The sequence below is a fragment of the Equus quagga genome, chromosome 7, assembly GCF_021613505.1.
Source record: "Equus quagga isolate Etosha38 chromosome 7, UCLA_HA_Equagga_1.0, whole genome shotgun sequence".
Classification (NCBI taxonomy): Eukaryota; Metazoa; Chordata; class Mammalia; order Perissodactyla; family Equidae; genus Equus; species Equus quagga.
Genome location: NC_060273.1, coordinates 15,022,422 through 15,050,047, shown reverse-complemented (window position 1 = coordinate 15,050,047; position 27,626 = coordinate 15,022,422). Strand labels below are relative to the sequence as shown.

Below are 27,626 nucleotides of genomic sequence, written 5' to 3'. Positions count from 1 at the left end.
TAAACAAGGCAAAGGACTGTTTTCTTCCTGAATGTATTTATGTCCTGCTTCCTCCCTAAAAGGTTTTGAGATGATTTACAACAAAATATAGTTAATAAAAATAGAAAAAAGAAAACCAAGTCTGAAGAGATATGAAGAATTTAGGTATGCTACCCAGAAGAGTCAATAAGTTGCTATAAATGAGATTTAAATTGAACTCTGAGGTTCCTGGCAGACGAGGAAAAAGAGAAAGTTAGGGAGGAAGCAGACCATTTCCCCAAGGGAAGCAACATTTTTCCTGGCGTTATTTGCTGGATAACATTTCTTACATAAGGATTTATTTTTGTAAAAAGATTTAATGGAGTTTGACCCAAACATTTTTACAGAACAAGCTGAAGTACATTTAATGTAGCTATTTCCTAGAACCACCTTGGTTTTGAAAGCCAAAGACATACCTCACTGGCAAATTCAGGCAAAATCGAAGATCATAGGATCCAAGTTTATAATCTGATCTAATCCAGTGGTTTTCCTATTTTTAAACTGCCACCTATGATAAGAAATACAATTTACATTGCTTTTACAGTACACAAACACACACACTTGAAACAACAAATTCACCAATTAACATTTCCCACACTCTAAGCAATACATGCTGATATTTCCTGTCTCTCTTCTATTTAAAAATGCTGTGGCAACTCCCTATTGGTTTCACCACCCAGTGGGGAAAACTGCTCTAACACGATTCAAAAATTGTATGTCACTGATCATTACTGAGCACCCAACGTGTGTGAGGCATGGGACGAAGCGTGCTACCTGCATTGTCTCATATGGATCTCTCCGGGATCCAGCAAGGGGAGCACTTCTATGATTTCCATTGTACAGACGAAGAAACAATCACAGAGGGCTTAAGTAACCGCTCAAGGTCACACAGCCAGTATGAATTTGGAGGTGAGCATTAGCTCGTGTCTTTTTAACTCTACTAACCTCGGCTCTCAGTTGGGCTTTTAGAGGGGTGTTCATTTCATTTTCCAGTTCAAAGATGGAAGATCAGGAAGGGTAAGTGCCTTTCCTCAAAGACACACAGCTAGGAGGCTTCCAAGCAAGGTTTGAATGTCGGTCTTGGGACTCCAGGCCCAGGACTATTGCTGCTGCTGTTAGCTGCTCACTCTGGCCGGCTTCAAGTGTCACTTTGAAACTTCTTAAATGACAAGCCTCTAGATGCCACAAAAAGCACAGGAGGGCAACTTCAATGCACATGGCAACATGGGACATATGCAAAAGTCTCAGTCTCCTCCGCCCCCTCCTCCTCCTAGGGGACACAATAAGGCACTCTATAAAAGCTTCCTCCACACCAAAGTGTTAGCAGGGACGGCACGGTGGGCGGCTTTTTTTGATCCCTTGATACTTCTCTGTATTTTCATGATAAGAATCTATTACTTTGATAAGGGGACAATTTTTAAATTGTTTTAAAAGGAATCAGTCTGTCCTTCTTAACATCGAACCTCCATAGCTCTATACCTTTAACATTTTCCATGTCCTGGACTAATGGGAGTCGAATCTGAAAATTGGCAAGACACTTTAGCTGCTCAGATCCTAAATTTAGATCCTGAGGGTGAATACCGAGCATCAACAGGGCTGGACCGGTGCTCACAGGGAGCAGGCAATTAGCTGGGAGGGACCACTGCCCTTTAAAGTGGGCTGACAGGCGTAAGGGAACACTGCGAGCCCTCGGCTATTTAATCAGAGGCTGGTCCTAATGGATTTCGTATGAAACCAAACAGATTTCTCTGAGCACTTTAACTCCATAAATAACATCTCTGCATTGCGACATAAGGAGGTAGGGAAGAGGAAGGACTCTGGAATCAAGCTGCCTGGTCCTGCTCCTTCCTTGCTGTGGGGCCCTAGATACATTGTACAACCTCTCTGTGCCTCAATTTCTTCATCTATAAAATGGAGACCATGGTAGTACCTAATTCAAGGGGCTGCTGTGAAGACTGAGTTACTGCCAGGGAAGTGCTTGCCTCAGAGTAAGCACACAGTGAATGTGAACAATCCTTGTTATTATTTTAGAAAATATGGATAATCAAAAAAGAAAAAGAATCACCTGCATTTCTATTTTAGAAAAAAACAAAACAGGCGGAAATCAATCAACCCATCAATTGCCTGCATTACTACCACTTAGAACTAATCACTAGCAGCATTTCAGGGTTATATTCTAGTGGACTCATTGTCTTTGTCCATTTATATATTACGTGTAAGCGAATATTTTCCCTTTATTTATTTGTTTGTTTATTTGTTTCCTTGGAAACAGATCTGCTTACTCTAGATTGACCTTTTCCGTGGAGTATTTACCAAGCTAGGTAATTTGGGAAGGGGTTATGTAACATAGATTCACTCATTCAATCAACAAATATTTCTGGAGCATCAACCACTTGCTGGGCACTCTTCTGGGTGCTGGGGATGGAGCAGTGAACAAAACAGCCAGAAAAAGTCCCTGCTGTCATAGAACTTACATAGTGTGGCCACACAGGCAAGAAACACAATAAATCATTAAAATCCTGGGTGATTCAAAAGAATTAAACACCTAAAAAAATTATTTATCAGTGACTAAGTTAAATGTATCATGTAGTCGAAGTCAATTTGTAAAGGCACTAACATAGTAACTACAACGTCTATGCAGCCCCGTGTAACATATGCGGGCAACGTGGCACCCAGCCATCCTGGAATTGGCTTCATCCCAGATCCTGCATCACAGCCGTGGGTGAAGGGCCGCCACGCCACGTTTCTTTATTTCTCCAAGGCTGCAAAGAAGAGGCAGCACCATCACCAAGTTCTTGGTCTACACCCACCAGATGTAGCATGCTGCACTAAGAGTGTGCAAGCGGCAGTTTTTAAAATCATCCTGTAGATAACATGTCAGATGGGGACAAGCAGGGCAGAGGACTGGGGGAGCCAGGACGACCCACTGGGAAGGTGAGGAAGCAGAGCCTGATGCAGGTGAGGGAGCGAGCCATGAGGACATTTGGAATCTGTCTTCATTTGTTTCTCTCCATTTTCTTATTGTGGTAAAATATGCATACCATAAAATTTACCATCTCAGCCATTTTTTAGGTGTACTGTTCAGTGACATTAAGGCCATTCATATTGTGTGCAACCATCACCACCGTCCATCTCTAGAACTCTTTTCATCTAGCAAAACTGAGACACTGTGTGTGGTAAACAATAGCTGCCCGCTCTCCCCTCCCCCCAGCGCCAGGCGACCACCACTCTGCCGTCTGTCTCTATGAATTCGACTACACTCAGCACCTCACGGAAGTGGAATCACACAGTATTTGTCTTTTGTGGCTGGCTTATTTCACTTAGCATAATGTCCTCAAGGTTCACGCATGTTGTAGCAGGTGTTGGAATGTCCTTCCTTTGGAAAGCTGAAAAATAGTTCGTTGTATGTGTAGACCACATTTTTCTTATCCATTTCACCATTGATGGACACTTGTGTTCCTCCCACGTTTTGGCTATTGTGAATGCTGCTGCTATGAGCATGGGTATACAGATATCTCTGAGAGACTCTGCTTTCAATTCTTTGTGTATTTCCCGGAAGTGGAATTGCTGGATCATATGGTGATTCCTTTTTAAATTTTTTTAAAGAAGCATTTTGGTTGCACCATTTTACGTTCCCACTAACAGTGTATAAGGACTCCAATTTCTCCACATTCTCACAAACACATATTCTTTTCTGGGTTTTTTTGATACTATTATTGGGTGTGCGGCGGTCTGTACCTTCATTTTAATTTTTTATAACAGCTTTATTGAGATATAATTCACATAGCATACAATTCACCCATTGAAAGTGCACAATTCAATGGTTTTAGTATATTCACTGACATGTACAAGCACTATCACAGTCAATTGTACATTTTCATCACCCCAAAAAGAAACCCTATATCTGTTAGCTATCACCCCCCCATGCCTCCAGTCCCCCAGCCCTAGGCAACTACTAATCTACTTTCTGTCTCTATAGATTTGCCTGTTCTGGACATTTCCCATAACTGGAATCATACAATACGTGGCCTTTTGTTCTGGCTTCTTGCACTTAGCACAATGCTTTCGAGGTTCGTCCATGTTGGAGCACGCACCAGTCCTCCATTCCTCTTTACGGTGTGGCCTTCATTTCGGTATTGAACTCTTGCACTTTTAGAGAGCACGAATTCCAGACCTTGCCCTCAGGCTACCAGTCCGTGGACTGACTGAAAAGACTGCTGTGAGAAGAGCAAGGCGGGATGGCGCTGTGGAAAGTTCTAAATTTCCTCAGCTCTGCCCTTAGCAGCTGTGTGACCAAAGGCGAGTGACCTCACCTATGAGACACAGTTTCCTCCACTGAAAGATGGGGGTAATTACAGTGTATCCTCATTCAATTTGTTGTGAAGATTAGCAATAATATGAGGAAGGGGCCCGGCACATAGTAGACACTCAATAAATTAGGGCTTTCCTGAGGAGCAGGGACCTTTGCAGACACCACACAGCAGGGGCAGTTCCCGCCGCCCTCCTTCCGTTAGCTCCAACTTTCATTCAGAAAGTCACCTCTGGATATGACAGACCCAAACGTGGTGACAGGAAAGGCCCTCAATCTGAATATATGTTTCCTACTACTCAATATACGATCAAACAGAAATCTCCTTTAAACATCCCTCTCCTTTCCCCCAAACTCTCCTAAATTGCCAAATACCCAGTCCACCCTTCCCTCTTCTCTCAACATCTGAACCCGCCCAGTTACTCTCTGGCCTCAACTCTCCTGCCCCACTCTCCCCAACAAGAGCCCAGAACGCTCACCGTCTGTTGTTCTTACCGTCAATCTTGAGACCAGATTCCCAAACCCAACCACCACCACCAAGACCACAGCAACAGTCTTCCAAGGTTTGGCAAGCATCTCTTGCCCAGGGGGAGGGAGATTCTACAGCAAACACCTATGGGCTTTGCTGTTTTATGCAGATCTCCTGGTCCACCCTGTCCATTTTTCAAAGGAGAAAGCAGGCCCGTCTAGCGGGTAAATTGCAGAGTTGGGCCAGGAACACAGATCCCCTGAGTTTTAATCCAAATGAAACTGCATTAGTGAGAAGAGCCTCGCAAAGGAAGATTTTGAATCCAAAGCTATTACTGGAATCTTGCAGCTAATCTATAGTACCAGGATTTTGCTGATGTGGTTACAACACATTCTCTACCAAGAATAAACCCACGTAATTAGTATGTCTGGCCTCTAGCCTGACATCCTTATAAATTTCCCCCAGGGGATTCCAGTCTGCAGCCAGGACTGAGAACCAGAGCTGTAGGTAAATTACCTGGAATAAAAATGTTGTTTATTTTTCTTGACAGTTTAAAAAATATTACCACAACCAGCCACCAGTTATTGACCTTCCACTTTGTGCCAGGGATCTATTTAATGGCACACATGGTATTTAATCTCATTTAATCCTCACGGGAGCCCTCTACACAGGCCCTAATTGTCCCCATATAACAGAGGGGAAAGGTGGGCCTTGAGAGGATGGGCGACTTGCCCATGACCACACTGAAGGGAAGAGGCAGGACCCCAGTTCTGTCAGACCCCGAGGCCAATATTCTTAATAACGACAGTACGCTGAATGTTTATATTACTAATAATAGTTACCATGTATTGATCACTTATTATTATGAGCCAGGCACTATTCCAGTTCATTTCATCCTCGCAGAAAACCTACAGAGTGGTTACTAATATTAGTATTTCCACATTATTGCTATGCAAACTGAGTCACAGAGAGGTTGAGCAAACTGCACGAGGTTACACAGTTGGTAAATGGGAAGCGTAATCCAATCTGCTTCCATGAGCCTTCCAGAAGTTTGTAGATTTATCTAGGCCCTACAGAAGCATTCTGCATCTACATAACCACAAGAAGAATGCTGAACATTCAGATGAGAGAATGAAGCTAATGAGGTTGAAAGCATCCATTCACGTATGCTTAAATTTGGGATCTTGAACTTTTGGGGCAGACCATTTAAAAAAGGAAATCATCTTTTATTTTACTATTTAATTTCAGCAGAATAGTAGGGGATCTTTGAGCATTTCAGTAGAAGGCATGTCCTAGCTGGGCAGACTTTTGCAAATTTTAAATGCAAAGATACGTATGAAAGTCAGTGTTATGCAAACATGCCCACTCCGTGGTGAGTCTTAAAAATGGAACTGATGAAAGTCACATCAGGGCATGAAGTCACTAGATTTCCTTTAATCAAATTTTTATTTCTTTGGCAGGTTAAAATGGAGAACGAACTAAGGTTTAAGGAGATATGAGAGAAAAATTAAAATGAAAGTGACACCATACATTACAGATATATTTCTTCTTAAGGAGTCGTGGTATTAATCAAAGCAATCACTCCGTTTAGAACTATTCCTGAGGTGTAATCGTTCTCATTTTACAAGTAGGGAAAATGAAGCACAAAGCTTGCATGGCCCATCAAAAGTTCCAGAGTGGGCTGGTGGCACCACGCATAAATTGATGCAGCATTCTGGGACGACGACACAGTGATCACTGTCTAAACTTGATGTATTCATGTCCTTTGACCTAGCAATTCCATTTCTAGGAATTTATCCTATAGAAATACTTCCATAAGTAAGTAAGAAGGTATCTACAAAAGTGTCTATGGCAAAAAGTGTCATAATACAAGCCAAATATCCATCCACAGTGATTAGCTAAAAAAAGTAGGATACTGATCTATCATCTTTATGGAATCATGAAAAACAATGAGAGAGATCTATATATTTTGGCATGAAAAGATGCTAAGTGAAGGAAAAGCAAGTTACAGTACACTAGACATCACATACGTTTCCATGTTTATAAATATGTGTGTGAGTATATTTTGTATATGTGTGCATATTTATATATTGATAGATGGACAAAGGAACTCTATATGCTGACACCCTCAATAGTGGTTGTCTCTGGAAAATAAGTCACTGAAAATTTGACCTTTTTGGTTATATGATAGATTATGTTTGCTAGTCGCAAAGAGTCACAGCCAATGCCGGAATCCACCTCCTGGGCCACAGGCTAGATGTTCTCTGCACCTTGGGTGCACACCTCCCTGTTCCTCATCGGTAGAGGGACAGGGAGTCGAGCAGGGAGAGAAGAACAGCCTCATCCTTCCCCACTGGCCCTGGCTTCTTGTTCTAGTGGAAATGTCTCCCAGAAACATGGAGAGAGATCCCGCAGCCTTTGGACTGGGGACCTAGCCTCCTTCAGCCCCAAACTTCCCCTCTTCCAGCGGCCTGTGGTCATTTCAGTGTTAGTGTGCAGGGTGGGAGGCATGGCCAGATGCTGCCCACTGTCCGGCCCTGGGACCCTGCTGGGATGACTTGCACTGGGCCAACGTTCCCTGCTGGGCACACAGGTTAAAGCAACTGGACGACCTGGCATGAGATGGCATTTGGTTCCCCGGCATCAGGCAGCTCTGGCCTCTGGCCCTCCTGGCTGTGGGAGCTTGTGAGAGTTATGTATCCTCCCAGCCGTGGTTTCCTCATCTGTACAATGGAGACAATATCCTCTTTCTGAGAGAGCAGGTGTGAGGACCACACGGAAGCGTAAGGTGCTCAGTGCAGTGCCTGGCACATGGTGCGTGTTCAATAAATTACAGCTAGTCCTTAGTTCCAGATGTCCTTCTCTGCTCTAGGAATGAGGTCCCAGGGGCATCCTAAGGTCACAGCATGTGGTGTGGCCAAGATGAGGTGCCTATTGTGAGAATATCCTTAAAACCCAATCCTAATAGTTAAAATACTATATTTATAATCAGGAAGGAAGTTTTTCTGGTTTCCACCCCTACCCCAGGTTTTCATCTTTTCCCTCCAGAAGCAAATGCTGCTCTAAGAAACTCGTTATTATATTTAGGGGAAGGATGGCATTCACTACATTACAGTGTCCTCTTAATGAGAGAAAAATCAGCTCCAGGAATAAGTGGGCTTCCAAAAAACTTTTTTAACCCTGAGGACACAATAAACAATGTAATGATCCTATTTCCTTCATTGGTGTGGCTTCTAGGAAGCTCAGAGCCATATTTCTATTTACTGTAGGAACATTTTTGAGGTTATTATTCACAGTGCATAATGTACTAGGGAAGGGCCCCGTGTTTCCTGAACAACTGGCTTGTCTTTTTTCTTGTGGACACTGTGAATTATGTAACAGACACTATTTCCCTCTTTGCTTTGTCTCCAAGAAATCTCTAGCAAGCATAGGCCTTGGAGTAAGTATTTTGCTTACTGCACTTAGTGACTTTATTTTTTCCCTGCTCTTAATTCTTCCTTAACCCAATTACCACATTTACCTAAAAATGTTATGTTTTGTGTGTTTCTGTAAGCTACAACAAACCACCCTTGGAATGAGGTAGGGAATAAACAGGTAAGCAAAGAAAAGTAAACAATCTATTTCCTTTGACAGGTCATCCTCCCCCACCCCTTTCTTTAAAACATTAAGAAGATGTGAGAGAGTCATTAAGAGTATTCACACATATGTAAAGAATACACACAGAGGAGAAATGTAATCAGATGTCATATATATATATGAAATGCAAGCTGATGTCATAGACAATTTCTGTGGTTTCTTTCTTCCTCCTCATCCTAGATATCCAAGTAAAATATGGATATTCTATTACAAAGCACATTTGAAAATAATTACCGACTATACGAAGCTAAAAATATGCTACTAATTGAGAAGGGATTTTTGCCCACATCCCAAAAATGACTCCGGCATCTTCTCTTGGATTATATTGGCTGCAATTCTTGTCACACACATTTTTAAATAATTCCTGCAACTGTCCCTGTGGCTAGAGACTCAAGACTAACTTCACACCATTTCTGTCCTAGAAGAAAAAACCCTGGTTGGGATGGCTTCTGACTCAGTGTAACACGAGATGGGCTATAAATGGCCACGAATCTACCCCGACAGCTGGCGCTTCTCTCCCTCAGGCCTCCTGTCTGCGCCCAGGCTGCTCCAAGAAGTGAACTCGGCAACACGTATTCAGTCTGCAAATACCAGAGCACGACACAGATAAAATGGCAGGCCCTCAGGGAATGTATCATGTTTGTTTGCTGGATTTGTATGTGGATGAGTTCGTGGGCTTTTCAGATGAAGTTGAAAACCCATTTTTCTTTGCAACCCCTCTACTTCTTTTATCGCAAATTTAAAGGAGGACGAACACGTGTTTAACACTAATTTTCAAACTGCTTCATTAGAGGACTTTGGGGTCTGATTGCAGCGTCCCCTTGGCTCGGGGATTTCTTTTCTAAACCTCCCACTGCCCAGGCGGATAAGGTTTAAAACAGGAAGTAACTCTGCAGTGGATGAGCTTTACAAAGTGACGCAGCTCGGTGACACCGGAGGGTAATGGAAGCCGTGCTTCACCTGGCGGGCAGCAGCCTGTACCCTGTCCCTCAAAGGTCAGCCCCTCCCGAGGGGCTTCAGTCAACGCAAACACAAGCAGCAAGAGCCCGAAGCCCAGGCCATAAGAAATGGGACAAGTAGCATGTCATGTTCAGGAGGACTCCTGAGAGGGTTGGCCTGATGGTGGAATCCAAGCGAGCGTCTTACGTCTCTGCGTCTCTCCTCAGCTATGTGTCAGAACACTGGGCAGATAAAGGGGACGCGGGGGCTCCAGCCCCAGGCCCTCCACTGGCTGTGTGACCTTGGGCAAGTCCCTTGACCTTCCTGGGCTTCTACTTTTTCATCTGTAAAATTAAGCCCACAAGTCCATCCACTGAATACATACAGACTGCCTGATCTGGGCCAGGCCCTGTGCTGGGTTTGCGGGCATCATGATGGGTAGGACAAACATGGTCCCCACAGGGAACCCCATGGAGCTTAGAGTCTAGTGGAGGGGAGCAACACAAAATTGCTTAAAAGCACACAGATTTGTGTGTGTGTGTGTTTGAGGAAGACTGGCCCTGAGCTAACATCTGTGCCAATCCTCCTCCACTTTATGTGGGACGCCGCCAGAGCATGGCTTGCTGAGTGGTGCTAGGTCCACGCCCAGGATCCGAACCTGTGAACGCCAGGCCGGGGAAGTGAGGTGTGAGAACTTAACCGCTATGCCGGCCCCGCCCCCACACGGGTTTTTAATAATGACAGTACTAACATTTACGGGAACAGTGTGCCAGGACTTGCTCTAAAAGATCACCTCTTGTAATCCTTTAACTGTATGAGACAGGTACTATTATTAGAGTCCCATTTTGCACCTGGGGAACCTGCAGCTTAACGAAGTTAGCCAGATCAGAGTCACCCAGATAAAAGTAACAGGATGCCATGAACAGGTCTGGCCAACTCCGCAACCCAGGCCTTCATCCACTGCACCGTACTTCCTTCTTCTCTGACCGCAGATCTGGGGACAGGGGTCAGAAGTGGCTTTACTACCTGAGGGCCGTTTTATCACAGTCTCATCGTAAATGGGAAATTTACCCGGGAGTTCACGTTGTGGCGTTTCCTGAAGACCCTATCTTGTTTGGAAAACACGCTGGAGCCCCGGAAAGGTGGCAACGGACGCGGGCAGCAGGTGGTTGGGACAGAAATGCTTCCACCCTGCCCCTTGCTGCGGGCTGCACCTCTCCATTCAATCCTGGCTGCCCTCTCTGCTCATAGCCAGCCAAATCAGTCAGTCAACCAACAGCAAGTCGACTCAAAAGAAAAGGTAACGACAGAAATAGGGATGCTGCACTCTCCCTGACCTTTACACTGATTACAGCCCTGATTGGCCTCCAGCGGGGAGTGAAATGAAACAGAAGTTACACAGGGAAGAGGGGCCTGTGCTGAGCCTGCTGGACACTCACAGCTCGAGCTACTTCCTAACGAGGGATCCTGACACTGCCAGTGTGATGAGCTCCTGCTCTGCACCGGGCACTGTCTGTGTCCTGGCTCACCAAAGCCTCAGAACCCTGTCCACTCATTCACTCACTGACTCACTTATTCATTCAACCGATATTTATTTGGTGCTCATTTTGCACCAGGCACTGAACTAGGACAAGGTCTTTGTCCTCATGGAGCTTACACTTTGGTGAGAAACATACATAAGTGCCAAGGACACAAATAACACACGTATGATCGTGCATCAGCAGGATGCCCAGGGCTCAGGACACGCGGGCCTAGAGGACTCCACATTTTAAAGAAGGCACAAAACAATTGGGGATCAGGCTTCTCCTTTGAGTCTCAACTCTGGAAGACCATTAGAATCAGGGAAACAACATTAACATGGATGCCCGGGGCCCATCCCAAAATAATCAAGTCCGAATCTCCGGAGGTGAGGAACTGGTATTTTTTTTAACTTAAAAATTTGACATAATTTTGAATTTGCAGAAAAGTTGCAATAATCATCCAAAGCACTCTCAGAGTCACCACTGTTTATACTTTACCACATTCACTTTTCATTTTCTCCCTGTATACATGTGTGTATGAATATGTGCACATGTGTGTTACACATTATTTTTTCTGAATCATTTGAGATTAAGCTACATATCATATCCTTTGATCCCTAAAAACTTCAGCATGTATCTTAAGAATGAGGAGCTTTCTTACATAGCCCAAGAACTTGATCAAAATCAGGAAACTTAACAGTGTTCCATACTATCAGCTAATATAGAGCCCGTATTCAAGGTTTGCTAATTGTCTCGATAACGTCTTTTACAGAATTTTTTCTCCACCTAGGGTCCAGTCTAAGATCACACACTGCACTTAGCTGCCTTGTCTCTTTGGTCTCCTTTGATCTTGGTCTTTCTCGACATTGGCATTTTTGAAGAGTCCACATCAGTTATTTTGGAGCATGTCCCTCAAGCTGGGTTTGTCCGACGTGTCCTCATGATGAGATTCAAGTTCTGCACTTTTGACAGGCACAGTGCATAAGCACATGTCACGTGTCCTCAGCGCATCACAGCAGGAGGCACATGATGTCAGTTTGTCCCATTGTTGGTGATACTGATTTTGAACACTTGGCTGGGGTGGGTCTGCCAGGTTTCTCTGATACAAAGTTACTATTTTCCCCTTTGTGTTAAAGACTAATTTGTGGAGAGACATTTTGAGACTTAAATATCACATTCCTCATCAAACTTTCCCTCAGTGGTTTAGCCTCATATTGATCATTCTTGCCTGAGTCAGCTATGTCAGCTGTAATATGGTTACAGAATACTGCCTTTTAAATTTCATTACACCTTCCAAATGTATAAGGTGGCATGCTAATTAAGGAAAAGCTTCCTCTTCTCCCTCACTTATTTGTTTCTTTCTTTAATTTACTTTGTATCCATATGCACATTTGGATTTTATTTTAGTCAATGAGTTACAATTCATTACTGTCACTGTTAACTCTGACACTTAAATTGTCCTAGATTTGCCCAGTGAGTCTCCCCTCCGGGGGGGGGGGGGGGGGGGGGGGGGGGGGGGGGGCGGTTTTTTTCCCCGGGGCCCCACATTTTCTTGAGCCTTCTTTATCTTCTGGCATAAGATGTTCTAGGCTCATCTTCTCCTTTCCTGGCTTCAGCCCTAGAATCAGCCATTTCTCTAAAGACTCCTGATTCCATTAGAATGAGGGGTACTTAGAAACCAAGATCCGGGCACTAGGAATGCTCACTGCTTCTAGAATTTCCAGTCCATAGCTTTGGTATTTTTAGAAAGTTCCCGAGGTGATTCAAATGTGCAGCCAATATTGAGAACCACTGTTTATGAAGAAGGGAACCAACTGTCACCTAAATAGATGGCTGCAGGAAGGAAAGCAGGAGAAGAAATCATAGGCACTGTGGAGAAATGAACCAATGCAGTATGTTTCAAACCACGGGCCATGAAATCAATTTACTGAGTCACATCCAGCATTAAAACAACAACAACAAAAAACTAAATAGAATAGAAAATGCCAGAGGGTATTACACATAATAACAGAATTTTTCTTAAAACTTTTGTTTTAGGTATATAAATCATCTGTATATTCATATGTACTAGATTGTGATATAAAACTATTTCTTATGGGGCACAGTCCAAAAAGATTGAGAAGTGCTGGCCCAGAGGCGAGTGCTGTACTTTTTTCTCCTCTCTTAGATAAGAGTGGGCGCTCACCCCGACCCAAGCCCTGAGGCAAGGGGGGAAGATCCAAGAGAAGCACTCAGAAAGACTGGGGCGTCTCCTCGCCTGGTTGGACACCTGCTTGGAGGGCAGTTTCCACAGCTCGTTCCCCTGTGCCCACACGAGCAGGTTCAGTATGACCTGGGGAGACACGCTGGGGCAGAGCAAGGAGGGCAGTGGAGAAGTCTGCATGTCCGCCATTGGTTGCCTGTGGGTCAAGGGGACGCTGAGAGGTAACTTGGACTATCTTTCCAATGCCCCACCCAACACGGCTGGCCTTTGGGTAACGAGACACCCAAGAGCAAAAGGCCAGGAGTGGACTGGCAGAGGTGGAATTTGGGGGGCGGGGTGGAAGAGGTGGCGCCAGAGCCAGATCCCCATAGGGGAGTTGTGCCACCTGTTGTCCCCCATGAGGAAGAACTCAAATAACATGGGTGAGTCAGAGCCAGCACGGGGATGCCTGCTCCCGAGAATGGCCCAGCGGTCTCAGCCAGAGAGGTAGCAACAGCCGTGAGAGCATGGCGGCATAAAGTAAAGAGATGGATGCGCCTCTGCGTCTCCCTCCTTCTCCCCTAACCCACTGAAGGAGAACGGGGCGGGGCACAGAAGAAGGAAGGGCGGGAGTGGGAAACATCAGACAGTTCTTTCCCCCACCCCCAACCCCACTGATGCAGGGCGGAGGCGGGTGGGTAAGCGTTAAGTTGGGTCTGAGATTGCGATTTTAAAGCAGACTGGGCTTCATGAAACTAGAACATACTGAGAAGACATGAAATCACCCACTAGGCCATGAAGGGGCTGACAGGGAGCATCGAGAGAGCAGGGTTAAAGAAAGTTTCTGGAGGGAAAAGAAGACTTTTGCTTAGACCCCACCATGTTGAAATTGGTCAATCGGGCAGCTGGGGAAGGCCCCTCTGAGGAGGTAACGCCCAGGCGTGGAGGATGAGAAGGAGCTGGGGAAGGGCGATTGGCAGGAAAGGAACAGATAAAGCAGAGTCCCCAAGGTGAGGAACGCGCCGGCATGTGGCAAGAGCAGAAAAGAGACTGGAAAGCTGCAGCCTAGCGAAAGGGCGCAGGTACGGCGTCGGGGGGTTGGTAAGAGGACCCACAGTATGCATGGCCTGCAGCCTGCTGAGGGAGAGAGGCTTTCTCATGGGTTTTCATAACTGTAAACTCGTGTGTGCTGATTTAAAAGATTCCCACAGCGTGCCTCCTCCCCTCTAGTCCGAATTCCTAAAGGTCGCGACCATGAAGGTATTCTTCCAGGACGTTTAGACAGCTCTGTGTTTCCATGTACGCATTTTTAACGTGGATGAAAACTTAAGGTTTGGCAATTTTTTCCACTTGATAATATATCACAATTCTCCTTCCACGCTGTTGGTTATATAAATGGTGCTAAGTCCGCACCACACAGCCGTTAAACCTCACGATGCCGCTCTAGTGGTTGACCGGAATGACACTCTGAGTGCGTTCAGTGACAAGGTAGATTATAGGACAGAATGTACAGATGTATGTGTAACAGAATGTAAAATCTCATTTTTAATAAAATATCAATATGTATTTATTTGCATCTCTTTGTACTGGAAAATGTATAGCACGATGTGTACCAAAATATTAACAGTGGTGGGACTTCTGGGGTTTTTCCCCTTTTTTGGCTATTGTTTTTCTAATTTTCCTACTGCGAATATGTAGTAAATTAGTCTAAAAATAAGAGGAAAATAAATAGGACAAAATGGTGACACTTGCACATGACAGGTGGTGGGTGCTTGTTTCCTTGTCCTGTGATGTGTGTGTGGGTGTGTTTTTAAGACTGGCCCTGTGCTAACACGTTATCAATCTTCCTTTTTTTTTTCTTTTTTCTTCTTCTCCCCAAAGCCCCCCAGTACATAGTTGTATATTCTAGTTGTAGGTCCTTCTGGCTCTGCTGTGTGGGACGCCACCTCAGCATGGCCTGATGAGCAATGCTAGGTCTGCTCCCAGGATCTGAACCAGCAAAATCCCAGGCCGCCGAATCAGAGTGCGCGAACTTAACCACTTGGCCACGGGGCCAGCCCCTGTGTGTGTGTTTTTTGTCTCGCAAAAAGGGGCAGGACAAGCATAAAACCCCATTTCACTTCAGACACACAATCAACAACTTAGAAGAATAACTCCCCATCACATTGATAGACACCCTGTTTCCAAAATGATGGGTTATTCTTGATGTCTTGTAGCTTAAACAAAAGACACCTGCAGACACAAGATGACTCTGAATTTGTCCCTGAGTGAGGGACATGGCCTTGTAAATCATATCACATCACCGCTGTCATTCCAGAGCAGCGTCTTAATACGCAGTCACTTCCCTCATGCACAGTTGAGTTCCCTGCAGACACAAAGACCCTCTAAAACCTCAGAGGGCGTCCTTCTTGAGCCTCAGCTGAAATCAGGCTTTTTCTGATTAAACTAACGACTATGAATCAAGCAACTGACCTTTCTGTTCTTGTTTGGCCCAGAAAATTCGGACTCGCTGGTGAATGTGCTTGTTTTCACGTAGTTTCTTCTGCCACTGACGCAGTTCTTGAATCTCAGGATCACAGCGAACCTGGAAAATCCCCACAAAGCTTAGTTCCCTTTCCACATACTTCTATATAGCTTGTTAACCCTGCATGGAAAACCCTTTACAAACCAGTTGGATGTACTTTTCATTGTAAATGAATCATTGATCTAAACGAATTAGCTTTACTCCTACAGCTTACAGAATGTTTGAGCATAAATGAGGTCATGGGAAGATTTGCTAAACTAAGGGTAGGTTGAGAACATTCTAGATCTGTGCTGTCCAATAGAAATATAATGTAGCCACATGTGTAATTTTAAATCTCCTCGCAGTCTTGTTTTAAAAAGTAAAAGTAAACTGGTGAGTTTTTTTTTTTTTATTCCTGAGGTAGATTCACCCTGAACTAACATCTGTGCCAAACTTCCTCTGTTTTTTACGTGGGTCGTCACCACAGCATGGCTGACAAGTGGTGTAGGTCCACACCCAGGATCTGAACCTGCGAACCCAGGCTGCCAAGTGGAGCATGCTGAACTTAACCACTAGGCCACACGGCTGGCCCCTGGTGAGGTTATTATTATTTTTTTTAATGTCTGTTTTTTTTTAATTAAGGTTATGAAAGTTAACATCTTTGTGATATTACAGTTGTACATCATTATTAGTCATGTTGTAGGTACACCACTTCACCCCTAGTGCCCTCCCCCCACCCCCCTTTCCCCTGGCAACCACCGATCAGTTCTCTTTGTCCATATGTTAACTACCACCTATGAGTGGAGTCATACGGAGTTCATCTTTCTCTGTCTGGCTTATTTCACTCAACATAATACCCTCAAGGTCTATCCATGTTGTTGTGAATGGGACGACTTTGTCCTTTTTTATGGCTGAGTAGTATTCCATTGTGTATATATACCACATCTTCTTTATCCAATCATCAGTTGCTGGGCACTTAGGTTGGTTCCATGACTTGGCTATTGTGAATAATGCTGCGATGAACATATGGGTGCATGGACCTTTTGGAATTGCTGATTTCAGGTTCTCAGGATAGACACCCAGTAGTGGGATGGCTGGGTCATAAGGTATTTCTACTCTTAACTTTTTGAGGAACCTCCACACTGTTTTCCATAGTGGCTGCACCAGCTTGCATTCCCACCAACAGTGTATGAGGGTTCCCTTTTCTCCACAGCCTCTCCAACATTTGTCACTCTTGGTTTTGGATATTTTTGCTATTCTAACAGGTGTAAGGTGATATCTTAGTGTAGTTTTGATTTGCATTTCCCTGATGATTAGTGATGATGAGCATCTTTTCATGTATCTATTGGCCATCCGTATATCTTCTTTGGAGAAATGTCTGTTCATGTCCCCTGCCCATTTTGTAATTGGGTTGTTTGATTTTTTATTGTTGAGTTGTGTGAGTTCTTTGTATATTATGGAGATTAAGCCTTTGTCAGATAAATAACTTGTGAATATTTTTTCCCACTTAGTGGGCTGTTTTTTTGTTTCAATCCTTTTTCCCTTGCCTTGAAGAAGCTCTTTAGTCTGATGAAGTCCCATTTGTTTATTCTTTCTATTGTTTCCCTCATGTGAGGGGTTATGGTGTCCGAAAAGATTCTTTTGAAGCTGATGTCAAAGAGTGTACTGCCTATATTCTCTTCTAGAAGACTTATTGTTTCAGGCCTAATCTTTAGGTCTTTGATCCATTTTGAGTTTATTTTAGTAAATAGTGAAAAAGAATGGTTGATTTTCATTCTTTTACATGTGGCTGTCCAGTTTTCCCAGCACCATTTGTTGAAGAGACTTTCCTTCCTCCATTGTAGGCCCTCAGCTCCTTTGTCAAAGATAAGCTGTCCATAGATGTGTGGTTTTATTTCTGGGCTTTCAATTCTGTTCCATTGATCTGTGCACCTGTTTTTGTACCAGTACCATGCTGTTTTGATTACTGTAGCTTTGTAGTATGTTTTGAAGTCAGGGATTGTGATGCCTCCAGCTTTGTTTTTCTTACTCAGGATTGCTTTAGCAATTTGGGGTCTTTTGTTGCCCCATATGAATTTTAGGATTCTTTGTTCAATTTCTGTAAGGAATGACATTGGAATTCTGATTGGGATAGCATTGAATCTGTAGATTGCTTTAGGTAGTATGGACATTTTAACTATGTTTATTCTTCCAATCCATGTGCATGGAATGTCTTTCCATCTTTTTATGTCGTCGTCGATTTCTTTCAAGAAGGTCTTGTAGTCTTCGTTGTATAGATCTTTCACTTCCTTGGTTAAATTTATCCCAAGGTATTTTATTCTTTTTGTTGTGATCGTGAATGGGATTGAGTTCTTGAGATCTTTTTCTGTTAGTTCATTGTTAGCATATAGAAATGCTACTGATTTATGTATGTTGATTTTATTCCCTGCAACTTTGCTGTAGTTGTTGATTGTCTCTAATAGTTCCTGGTGAGGTTATTTTTAAGAATACGTTTTATTTAACCTGACAGATCCAAAATAATATCATTCCAACATGTAATCAATATAAAAATATCATTTATGAGCTATTTTGCTTTCTGTTTTCCACACTAAGTCTTCGGCATCTGGTGTGTATTTTACGCTTACAGCACATCTCAGTTTGGACCAGATGCATTTCAAGTGCTCAATAGTCACATACAGCTGGGGGCTACTGTACTGGACAGCACACGTCTAGATTAATCACAGCTAATGTATTAACCACAGTCCCGTTTAACACCAACTGACTGAGTGCCCACTGCTTACTGAGCTTTGTGCTAGACATTGGGAATAAAGAGATTATTAATGATAACGTTAATTCTTTGTATTAGTTTTATTTTAGTATCACCATAGCTCATATTTATTGAGCACTCACGTCCCAGGCAGAGTTTAAGTGCTTTACAGATTTTAACCATCCCATGAGGCAAGAATGATTATCCCCATTTTACAGACGAGGAAACTGAGTTTAAGCAGCTTGCTGAGTCACCAAGCCAAGAGATGACGGAGCTGGGATTCAAATGTAGGCAGACTGTTCCAGCTGCCCTGGACTTAGGGACTCAGAGCCCAGCAGGAGATGGAGTCTACAGGACGAAGGTCAATATAATGCGGTAAGAGTAAGGCTATCGGTGAGGACAAGGGAACCCTGAGGGGGCACTGGACGCAGCCTGGAGGGTCAGAACATCCCATGGAGGAGATGCCCTCTGGGTGGGTTTTGAAGGATGAACTGGAGTTAGCTGTGGGGAGAAGCCCGTGGAGTGTGATGGCGTTCCTGGAGAGACACCGGCCTGTGCAAAGGCGCAGGGGATGAGACGTCCTGGGGGTTGGGAACTCCAAGGTGAGAGGGCAGCAGAGGCACAGCAAAACCACAGCCGCGCACACCCTTCCCCTCCTGCTTCTTCTTCCTACTCCTCCACTGGCCGGAGGGGGCGCTCCCCCCAGGGTAGATTCCAAGACAGGAAGTGAGTGGCTTTATATATGTGGATGTGTGTCAACTTTATTTTCAAAGATAAGTTAAAGCCCCAAAAGAATGCTGTGAGACACCTTGAGAAACATGTCCCCATGATATGGCTTCCTGACTCAGTTCTTTAGATGAACGAGTAATCATCGCCACCTTGGGGGGTTCCTTGTTGAACGGGATCTGTTCATTTAAAGCATTAAAGCTTTATATCCTAGGGGAAGAGTTGCCTCTACTGCAATTGCCAAGTGGAACTGGGAGGTCTCACACCGCATGCCAAGACCAGGGAATCCCTTTGGAGGCAGTGGCCTTCTCCTGTCTATGCAGGGACCCTGGGTGCCCAAAGGCGCAGCCTGCCTGCTCCTCTCCTCTTCCTGAAGCCACAGCTCAGACCAGCTGGGCTCACAGTCAGGAGCTGGTCTAGAGGGACCGGCTACTCCCCAGTTCTGCTCATCGTGGTGATGCCACAAAACCAGGGCCCAACCTCCTGCTTTTTTAGACCACTGTTGGGTATTAAGACTTCCTACTCTGGTCATTGGGATCCAGGCTTCCTACTGTGATCCTGCAATTCTTTGAGTTTCCACGTTTTATCGTCATCCACACATCCACCAGCCAGCCCTGGTGGTCTAGTGGTTAAGATTCTGCGCTCTCACAGCCACAGCCTGGGTTCATTTCTCAGTCTGGGAACCATACCGCCTGTCTGTCAGTTGTATACTGTGGCAGCTGCATGTTGCTGTGATACTCAAAGCTGTGCCACCTGTATTTCAAATACCACCAGGGTCACCCATGGTGGACAGGTTTAGTGGAGCTTCCAGACTAAGACAGACCAGGAAGAAGGACCTGGCCACCCACTTCCGAAAAAACTGGCCATGAAAACCCTATGAGTAGCAGTGAAACATTGTCTGATGTAGCGCCAGAAGGTGCGAGGATGGCGCAAAAAGACCGGGCAGGGTTCCGCTCTGCTGTACACAGGGTCAATCAACTCAACAGCACTAACAACAGAAACACATCTACCCCGCAGGACACACAGTCCCAAAAAGGGCTAGACTGAGTCGGGTTTCACCATCACCCACCTCACGGCCCCAGAACTATCATTCCCTTCTCCCCCACCCGCCCCCATCAATAGGGAATCTATCTCTTCCTTCTCTCTTAGCAATTGGACTTGAGGAATCTTGTTGCCCTTCCCTCCCACCGGATTTTCATCAGAGTCACCAGTAACCCCAATATTTTTAAAAATTCTGGTAAAATACATGTAACATAAAATTTACCATTTTAACCATTTTAAAGTGTACGATTCAGTGGCATTAAGTACATTCACGATGTTGTGCAACCGTCACCATTATCTAGTTCCAGAAGATTTTCATCACCCCAAAATGAAACTCCACATGCATTAAGCAGTCGGCCACTCCCCCTTCTCCCCTCCCCCCAGCCCGTGGCATCCACCAGTGTCCATAGTCTCTTCTGTCGTTAGATCCATTGTCTCTATGGATTTGCCCATTCTGGATATTTCATATAAAGGGAATCATATAATACATGGCCTTTTGTGTCTGTCTCCTTTCACTCAGCATATAATATTTCAGAGGTTCAGCCACATTGTAGCTTGTATGAGTATTTCTTTCCTGAATAATATTCCGCTGTATAGTTCTACCACATTTTGTTTATCCATTCATCAGTCGATGGAAATTTGAGTTGTTTCTGCCTTTTGGCTATTGTGAATAGAGCTGCTATGAGCACTTGTGTACAAGTTTTTGTTTGAACACCTATATTCGATTTTTTTGAGCATATGCCTAGGAGTGGAATTTGCTAGGTCATGTGGTCATTTTATGATTAGGTTATTAAGAAACCACCGATGGTCCTTTACAGTGGCAGCATCATTTTACAGCCCCACGAGTAATATCTGACAGTTCTAATTTCTCTACATCCTTGCCAACACTTGTGACTTTCTACTTTTTAAATTATTATTATTATAACCATCCTAGTGGGTGTAAAGTGGTATCTCGTTGTGGTTTGAATTCGCATTTCCTGAATGACGATGACACTGAGAATCTTTTCATGTGCTTGTCGGCCACTGGCATATCTTTGGAAAAATGTCTATTAAAGTCCTCGGCCTTCACAAAATTGAATTGTCTTTTTATTGCTGAGTCATAGACTTCATTATATATTCTGGACACTAGACCCTTATCAGCTATATGATTTGCAAATATTTTCTCCCATTCTGTAAGCTGTCTTTTCACTCTCTTAATAGTGTCCTTTGATGCACAAAGTTTTTACGTTTGACAAAGTCCAATTTATCTATTTTTTCTTTTATTGCTTGTGCTTTGGGTGTCATATCTAAGAAACCATTGCTGAATCCAAGATCATAAAGATTTACTTCTATGTTTTCTTTTTTTTTTTGAGGAAGATTAGCCCTGAGATAACTACTGCCAATCCTCCTCTTTTTGCTGAGGAAGACTGTCCCTGAGCTAACATCCATGCCCATCTTCCTCTACTTTATATGTGGGATGCCTACCACAGCATGGCTTTTGCCAAGCGGTGCCATGTCCGCACCCAGGATCCAAACCAGTGAACCCTGGGCTGCTGAGATGCAGAACATGCAAACTTACCCGCTGCGCCACCGGGCCAGCCCTACTTTTATGTTTTCTTGTAAGAGCTGTACAGATTTAGCTCATATTTGGCTCTCTGATTCATTTGGAGTTAATTTTTGTATAAGGAGTAAGGTGGGAGTCCAGCCATTCTTCTGCACGTGGACATCAGTTTTCTCAGCACCGTTGTCGAAGAGACTATTATTTCCCCCATTGAATAGTCACGGTACCCTTGTCCAAAACAGATTGACCACAGATGTACGGGTTCATCTCTGAACTCTCAATTTTATTCCCACAGTGGGTTTCTTCTTTAAGTTAAAATTTATTGACCTTCTAAATAAGGTATAGAAATATAAATAAAGCTTAGTGAATTACTTAGTGAATTAGTGAATGTGAATTACTTCCAAAAATGTTCATCACAGCTGGATTGAAAGAGTATTTGGAAAATGTGGCCATGTTGTTTAGATGAGTATACCGCATTCTAAATCTCCTGGAAATCCAGAGAGATTCGCCTTTGTGGAATTTGAAAGAAACGACCAAGCAGCAACAAAAGGTATGTAGATCCAGATCCATCTGTAAAGTATGGAAGTACTTTCTTATTTAATTTCAAAGCAAGAACACCCACATTTAAGTGGTGGGGAGTCCAGGCTCGACAAACTTGCAGTCAGGAACATCCTTTAACCTTTCATCTTCCTGGATTGGCTTCCTGAGTCCTGTTGTCCTCCAGAAGGGTCCTCCCACATGCTTTTATAACCAGGAATCTTCGGGAGAAATTTTGGGGTTGGGGTGATCTCAACCCCTTCCCTTCCAGAAAGTTCCTAGTTTCCTTATGCAAATTGACCTCATGTACCCCAGAGCTCTACTCACAAGAAGAATTTGGAGGACTGGCCGTATCAAACTCAAGAAAAATAAAGTCCTTCCTATTACTTCCTCTCCCAGGCATGGGGTGCCTTACTGGTCTTAAGAAAACTACTCAAGAGATTTTTTTTTTTCCAAAATAAAGATGACTGACTGTTTCCTGCTGAACTTAGAAATGGAAGCTACTCTTGCTTAAAGAAAAAGAAAATACACAATTTATAAATACATATATTTAAAATTTATACATATAAAGTACTGTATATATATATATATATATATATATATATATATAAAGTTCAGAGAGCAAATTTCAGAGAGTAAAATCAGGCCTATATTAACATCATAGAACATTAATCCCCCAAATCTTTTAAATTACAAACCAATGTTTTTACAGGATTTCCTAAAGTCTTAGGTCCCGAAGATTAGGCACCTTCGACTTCTCTGTTCTGGGTAGGCGGGTGATCAGCTGTGGTCTGAGCAAGCCCAGACCCTCCTGGAGGGCTGAAAAGGGGATTATCCACAACTTTCCCACAAGCTTCTGTTTGTTGGGATCCAAACACACAGAAATCCCCACATTTCTGCACTGCGATAACTGATGCCCTTCACGAGAATAAACCCGAAGGATCTTCTGAATCACTAAAGAAAGGATAACACTCATTACAATCAGCCAGTTGGCTAGGTTCTATCATAGTCAAACCCTCTCTTTACAACTGGCTTACTCTTAAAGTTTGGAAGGATACGCAGGGAATGTGCATTCCTCTGGGGAGGAAGTGAAACGGGGGAGGGGGTCCACTTTTTCCTCCAAATTTTTCTGGATTGGATCATTTGCTGTGTTTACAATGAGCATATGTTGTTTTAGGAATCTAAGTGTTTAAATTTTAAGTAACAGGCTTAAAATTTAAAAGGCAAACAAGAGTTCTTTAACAATTTTTCTTACAACCCCTTGAACTCTCAATTACCTAAATATTCAACACGCAAAAACACCCATTTCCCCATCATTCTGGGAAGCCTGTCGATCTCAGAGTTCTGCTGACCAGTTTAGCATGATTTTCCTCTGTTTGGCCAGAGAGACCCTTCATCTTATCCTTAATATCCTTCAGTTCGAACTGGGGACTGCTATTGCCCAGCAGCAGCCTCGTTAGTGAACTTCTCATGACCAGGAAAGCCTGGATCCCTGGAGAAGGCTTTTGTGAGCCCTGGGGAAAGCATGCACCCATTGAACTGGGCTAATCCTGGTCATTATCGTCATGATTAGGGAATCAATTTAAATGTGGTGCTTGTGCCGATCAGCAAATACCACAGAGTGCAGCGTAATGTTTAACTCGGAAACAATTCCATTGCAAAACAAAGACTCCCTCATCAGTGGCTTTCTACTTTTACTTCTTTAAATTACCATGTGGCTTCCATCTGCTCTCCCAAGATAGGCACACTGAGCATCATACAAGTTACTGTGTGATTGACTTTTGGGTGAGACTAGGAAGAAAACTCCATTATGTGGATGTGAATGTTTTAAAAAATGCCTGTGAACCCATCAAATTCTTCTAATTATATATTACTCCGATGAAAGCCAATACAGGGTACCATATTGGTTAAGAAAGCCAACTCTGGATCAGAGAGCCTAAAGTTGAATTTCAGCTCTGCAAATTACAAGCTGAGAAGCCTTGCGCAAGTTACTTAAACTCTCTGAGCCTTGATTTCCTCATCTGTAAAAAGGGGATAATACAAATACTTCCTTCCTCGGGTTGGTGTGAAAACAAGATGAGATATCATCTGGCACATAATATTCTCTCACTGTGTAATAATTTCTTAAATCAATTAATAAAGTAATGAGAATAATCTGAATTCAGCTCTGAGGTTGCATCCTACAACTGCTGTTAGGACATGGCACCAAGTGGCTGAAGAGCCAATGTTTCATAAAATTGAAAGTGAGACCTCCTCACAAGGGTTTACAAATTATTATTCATAAATGATTTTATAACTGAGTGACTTTAGGCATAGGTCAGCTGGAAGAGAGGAACTGAGGCTGTGAGGTGGTGATTGCCGGCAGGGAAAAAGGGTTCCTGGGGCTCTGAAACTACCCTTCACAGATCTCTACCTCTCAACTCCTCTTAGCTCAGTTGTTTTCCTTGCTTCTTGGCAAAACAGACAAAAACATAGCAACGGCCATCCTCTCTGGATGATTCCCTGGAGTTTTTCTAATTGCTTTGGAGGAAAATACCTAATATATTACAGTTGCTAGAAAGACACTGGAGAAGTGACTAATGGACAGCCCTTCAGTAATGCTCACAAGAGTGAACCTCCAACTTGGTGCGAGTTGCCCCAGAAGGTTCTCTCTACGTGTTCGCCAGGATTCAACATACTAATGATTCTGCTGAAGGATTTTATCCTCAAGAAAAGCGGATTTCAACATAAAGAGAATATATGTTTGCCAAACCTCTTTCAATTACCTAATGAAATATGCAGAGTTCCCAACTTTCTCATGAACTCAATTTTCTCTCTGTAAGTTTTGTGATTTCTTCTCAGATCTTTGGCAAACAAAAGAAAACTTGGTTTCTCATTCTGGTGGTTATGGGTGTTCCTTACTGTCTTTAGGAACTAATTACAAAAACCCATAGATATCACGTATTTCTGGGCACTGAGGAGGTGTTACAGATGTTCACCTGAGGTATGGCTGCACGCCTCCTAGGAGTTGAAGAGAAAGCTGGGGCCTTTGGGAGGATCAGAAGTGTGTTCCAGAGCAGTGTTTTTAAAATGGTGGGTTGTAGCACATTACTGAGTAGTAAATTCAATTTAGTGGGTCATGAATAGCATTAAAAAAAGTTGAGTCATATAGAAAACACCAGATTCCTTTATCATTAAGGATCCTCTTTAGCTCTGATAATCCTTTTGTCTCAAAGTCTACTTTACCTGATACTAATAATGCAAGATCACTTTCCTTTTGGTTGGTATTTGTGTTGTATATCTTTTTCCATCTCTTTACTCTCAACTATTCTGGGTCGTTTTTGTGTTGCCTGTACCTCTGGCATAGAGGCAGATTTCTTTTTAATCCAATCTGAAAGTCAGAGAAGAGCTTATTCTGTTTACATTTACCGTGATTAGTGACATATTTGACCTCTCTTGCCTCACTTTGTTTTTATTTATCATGCTTTTTTTTGTGTGTGAGAAGCAAGTGCTTTCCTTTTCTTTTTTATTTTTTTATTGCTGTAATATTGGTTTATAACACTATGTAAATTTCAGGTGTACCTCATTATATTTCGATTTCTGTGTAGATTACATCATATTCACCACCCAGAGACTAATTACAATCCATCATCACACACACGTGTCGAATCACCGCTCTTGCCCTCCTCCCTCCCCACCGCCCCTCTGGTGACCACCAGTCCAATCTCTGTCTCCACGTGTTTGTTTGTTGTTGCTTTTCTCTTCTATTTATGAGTGATATCATGTGGTATTTGACTTTCTCCCTCTGACTTATTTCACTTCACATAATACCCTCAAGGTCCATCCATGTTGTCACAAATGGCCGGATTTCATCATTTCTTATGGCTGAGTAGTATTCCATTGTACATATTTATACCACATCTCCTTTATCCATTCGTCCCCTGATGGGCACCTGGTTGCTTCCAAGTCTTGGCTATTGTGAATAATGCTGCAGTGAACATAGGGGTATATGTGTCTTTTCGCATTCATGTTTTCAAGTTCTTTGGATAAATACCCAGCAGTAGAATAGCTCAATTGTATGGTATTTCTATTCTTAACTTTTTGAGAACTCTCCATACTGTTTTCCATAGTGGCTGCACCAGTTTGCACTCCCGCCAGCAGTTCCCTTCTCTCCACATCCTCCCCAACACTTGTTATTTCCTGTCTTGTTAATTATAGCCATTCTGATGGGCGTGAGGTGATATCTTAGCGTAGTTTTGACTTGCATTTCCCTGATAGTTAGAGATGTTGAACATCTTTTCATGAGCCTGTTGCTCATCTGTATGTCTTCTTTGGAGAAATGTCTGTTCAGATCTTTTGCCCATTTTTCAATTGGGTTGTTAGTTTTCTTGTTGTTGAGTTGTATGAGTTCTTTATATATTTTGGATATTAACCCCTTATCAGATAAATGGTTTGCAAAAATCTTCTCCCAGTTGTTCGATTGTTTTTGCCTTTTGTATCTATCATGTTTTTATGTCTTTTTTTCCTTTCCTGCTTTCTATCGCACTGGATTTTTTGTATTCCATTTTTTTCCCTCTACTGATTTGTCAGTTCACATTCTATTTTCTTTCTTTAATGTTGTTATAACATAATAAACAACTTAAAATAAAAAACTAATCTGTCCAGCCTCCCCCTCCAACAATTACAAGGACTTTAGAACGCTTTAACTCCAATCTTCCCACTCTCAGCTTTCACGATTGCTGTCTAAAGTTTCAGCTTCCCCTCATTTTTCCCCCATTAGTGTGTGTGTGTATAATAGTCAGTGCCTATTTAGATTTATCACCTTCCTCATTCGCCACTGTTTCCTGCATCCCACTCCCACTGCCTCCTCATGGGGTCAATTTCCGTCTAACTGAAGTACATCATTTAGCGGTCCTTTTAGTGAGAGAGGTGTTTGAAAATGTATTTAGCCCGTGCTCTTGAATGGTAATTTAGTTGGCATATAATTCTAGGTTGAACGTTACTTTCCCTGGGGATTAGAAGATAATACACTTCACTGTTTTCTGGCACATGCTACTGCTGATTTGAAGTCTGTAGTCAGTCTCATTGTTTCTCCTTTGCAGGTAAGCCTTCCTTCACATAGCTTTAAGGCTTATTTTTTGCTTTTGGCATTCAAGAGTTTCACCAGGAGGCATTTTGGTTGGTTATGTCCTTATTTATTGAGTCCGGGATTCATGTTTCTTCAACTTTGTAATGTTCTCACTCAGTATCTCTGTGAATAGTGCCTCGCCTCCATTCATTCTATTGTCACCTCTGGAATTCCTATTAGACTTACGTTGGGACATCTCATTCTGTCTCTGTCTCAACCGCTTTTCCACATCTCCCAGCTCTATCTCTGTGCATTCTGTCTCCCAGCTCCATCTCTGTGCATTCTGTCTCCCAGCTCCATCCCTGTGCATTCTCTCTCCCAGCTCCATCCCTGTGCATTCTCTCTCCCAGCTC

At 43.2% G+C, this 27,626-nt stretch overlaps 1 protein-coding gene across 4 annotated transcripts in view; it reads right to left on the bottom strand.

The window, feature by feature from the left end:
• Positions 1-27,626, bottom strand: part of IQCK (IQ motif containing K) — a 117,739-nt gene that overhangs the window by 14,787 nt on the left and 75,326 nt on the right. For 2 of the 4 annotated variants that reach the window (XM_046666208.1, XM_046666209.1), the window contains exons 8-9: positions 15,546-15,657; positions 12,896-13,290 (exon numbers count right to left, since the gene is read on the bottom strand). In XM_046666208.1, the coding sequence (XP_046522164.1) occupies positions 13,214-13,290; positions 15,546-15,657 (189 nt within the window). In that variant the 3' untranslated portion in view covers positions 12,896-13,213. Of the gene's footprint in view, positions 1-12,895; positions 13,291-15,545; positions 15,658-27,626 lie in introns of those variants that run through there. The other 2 variants (XM_046666210.1, XM_046666211.1) reach the window with 1 other exon arrangement.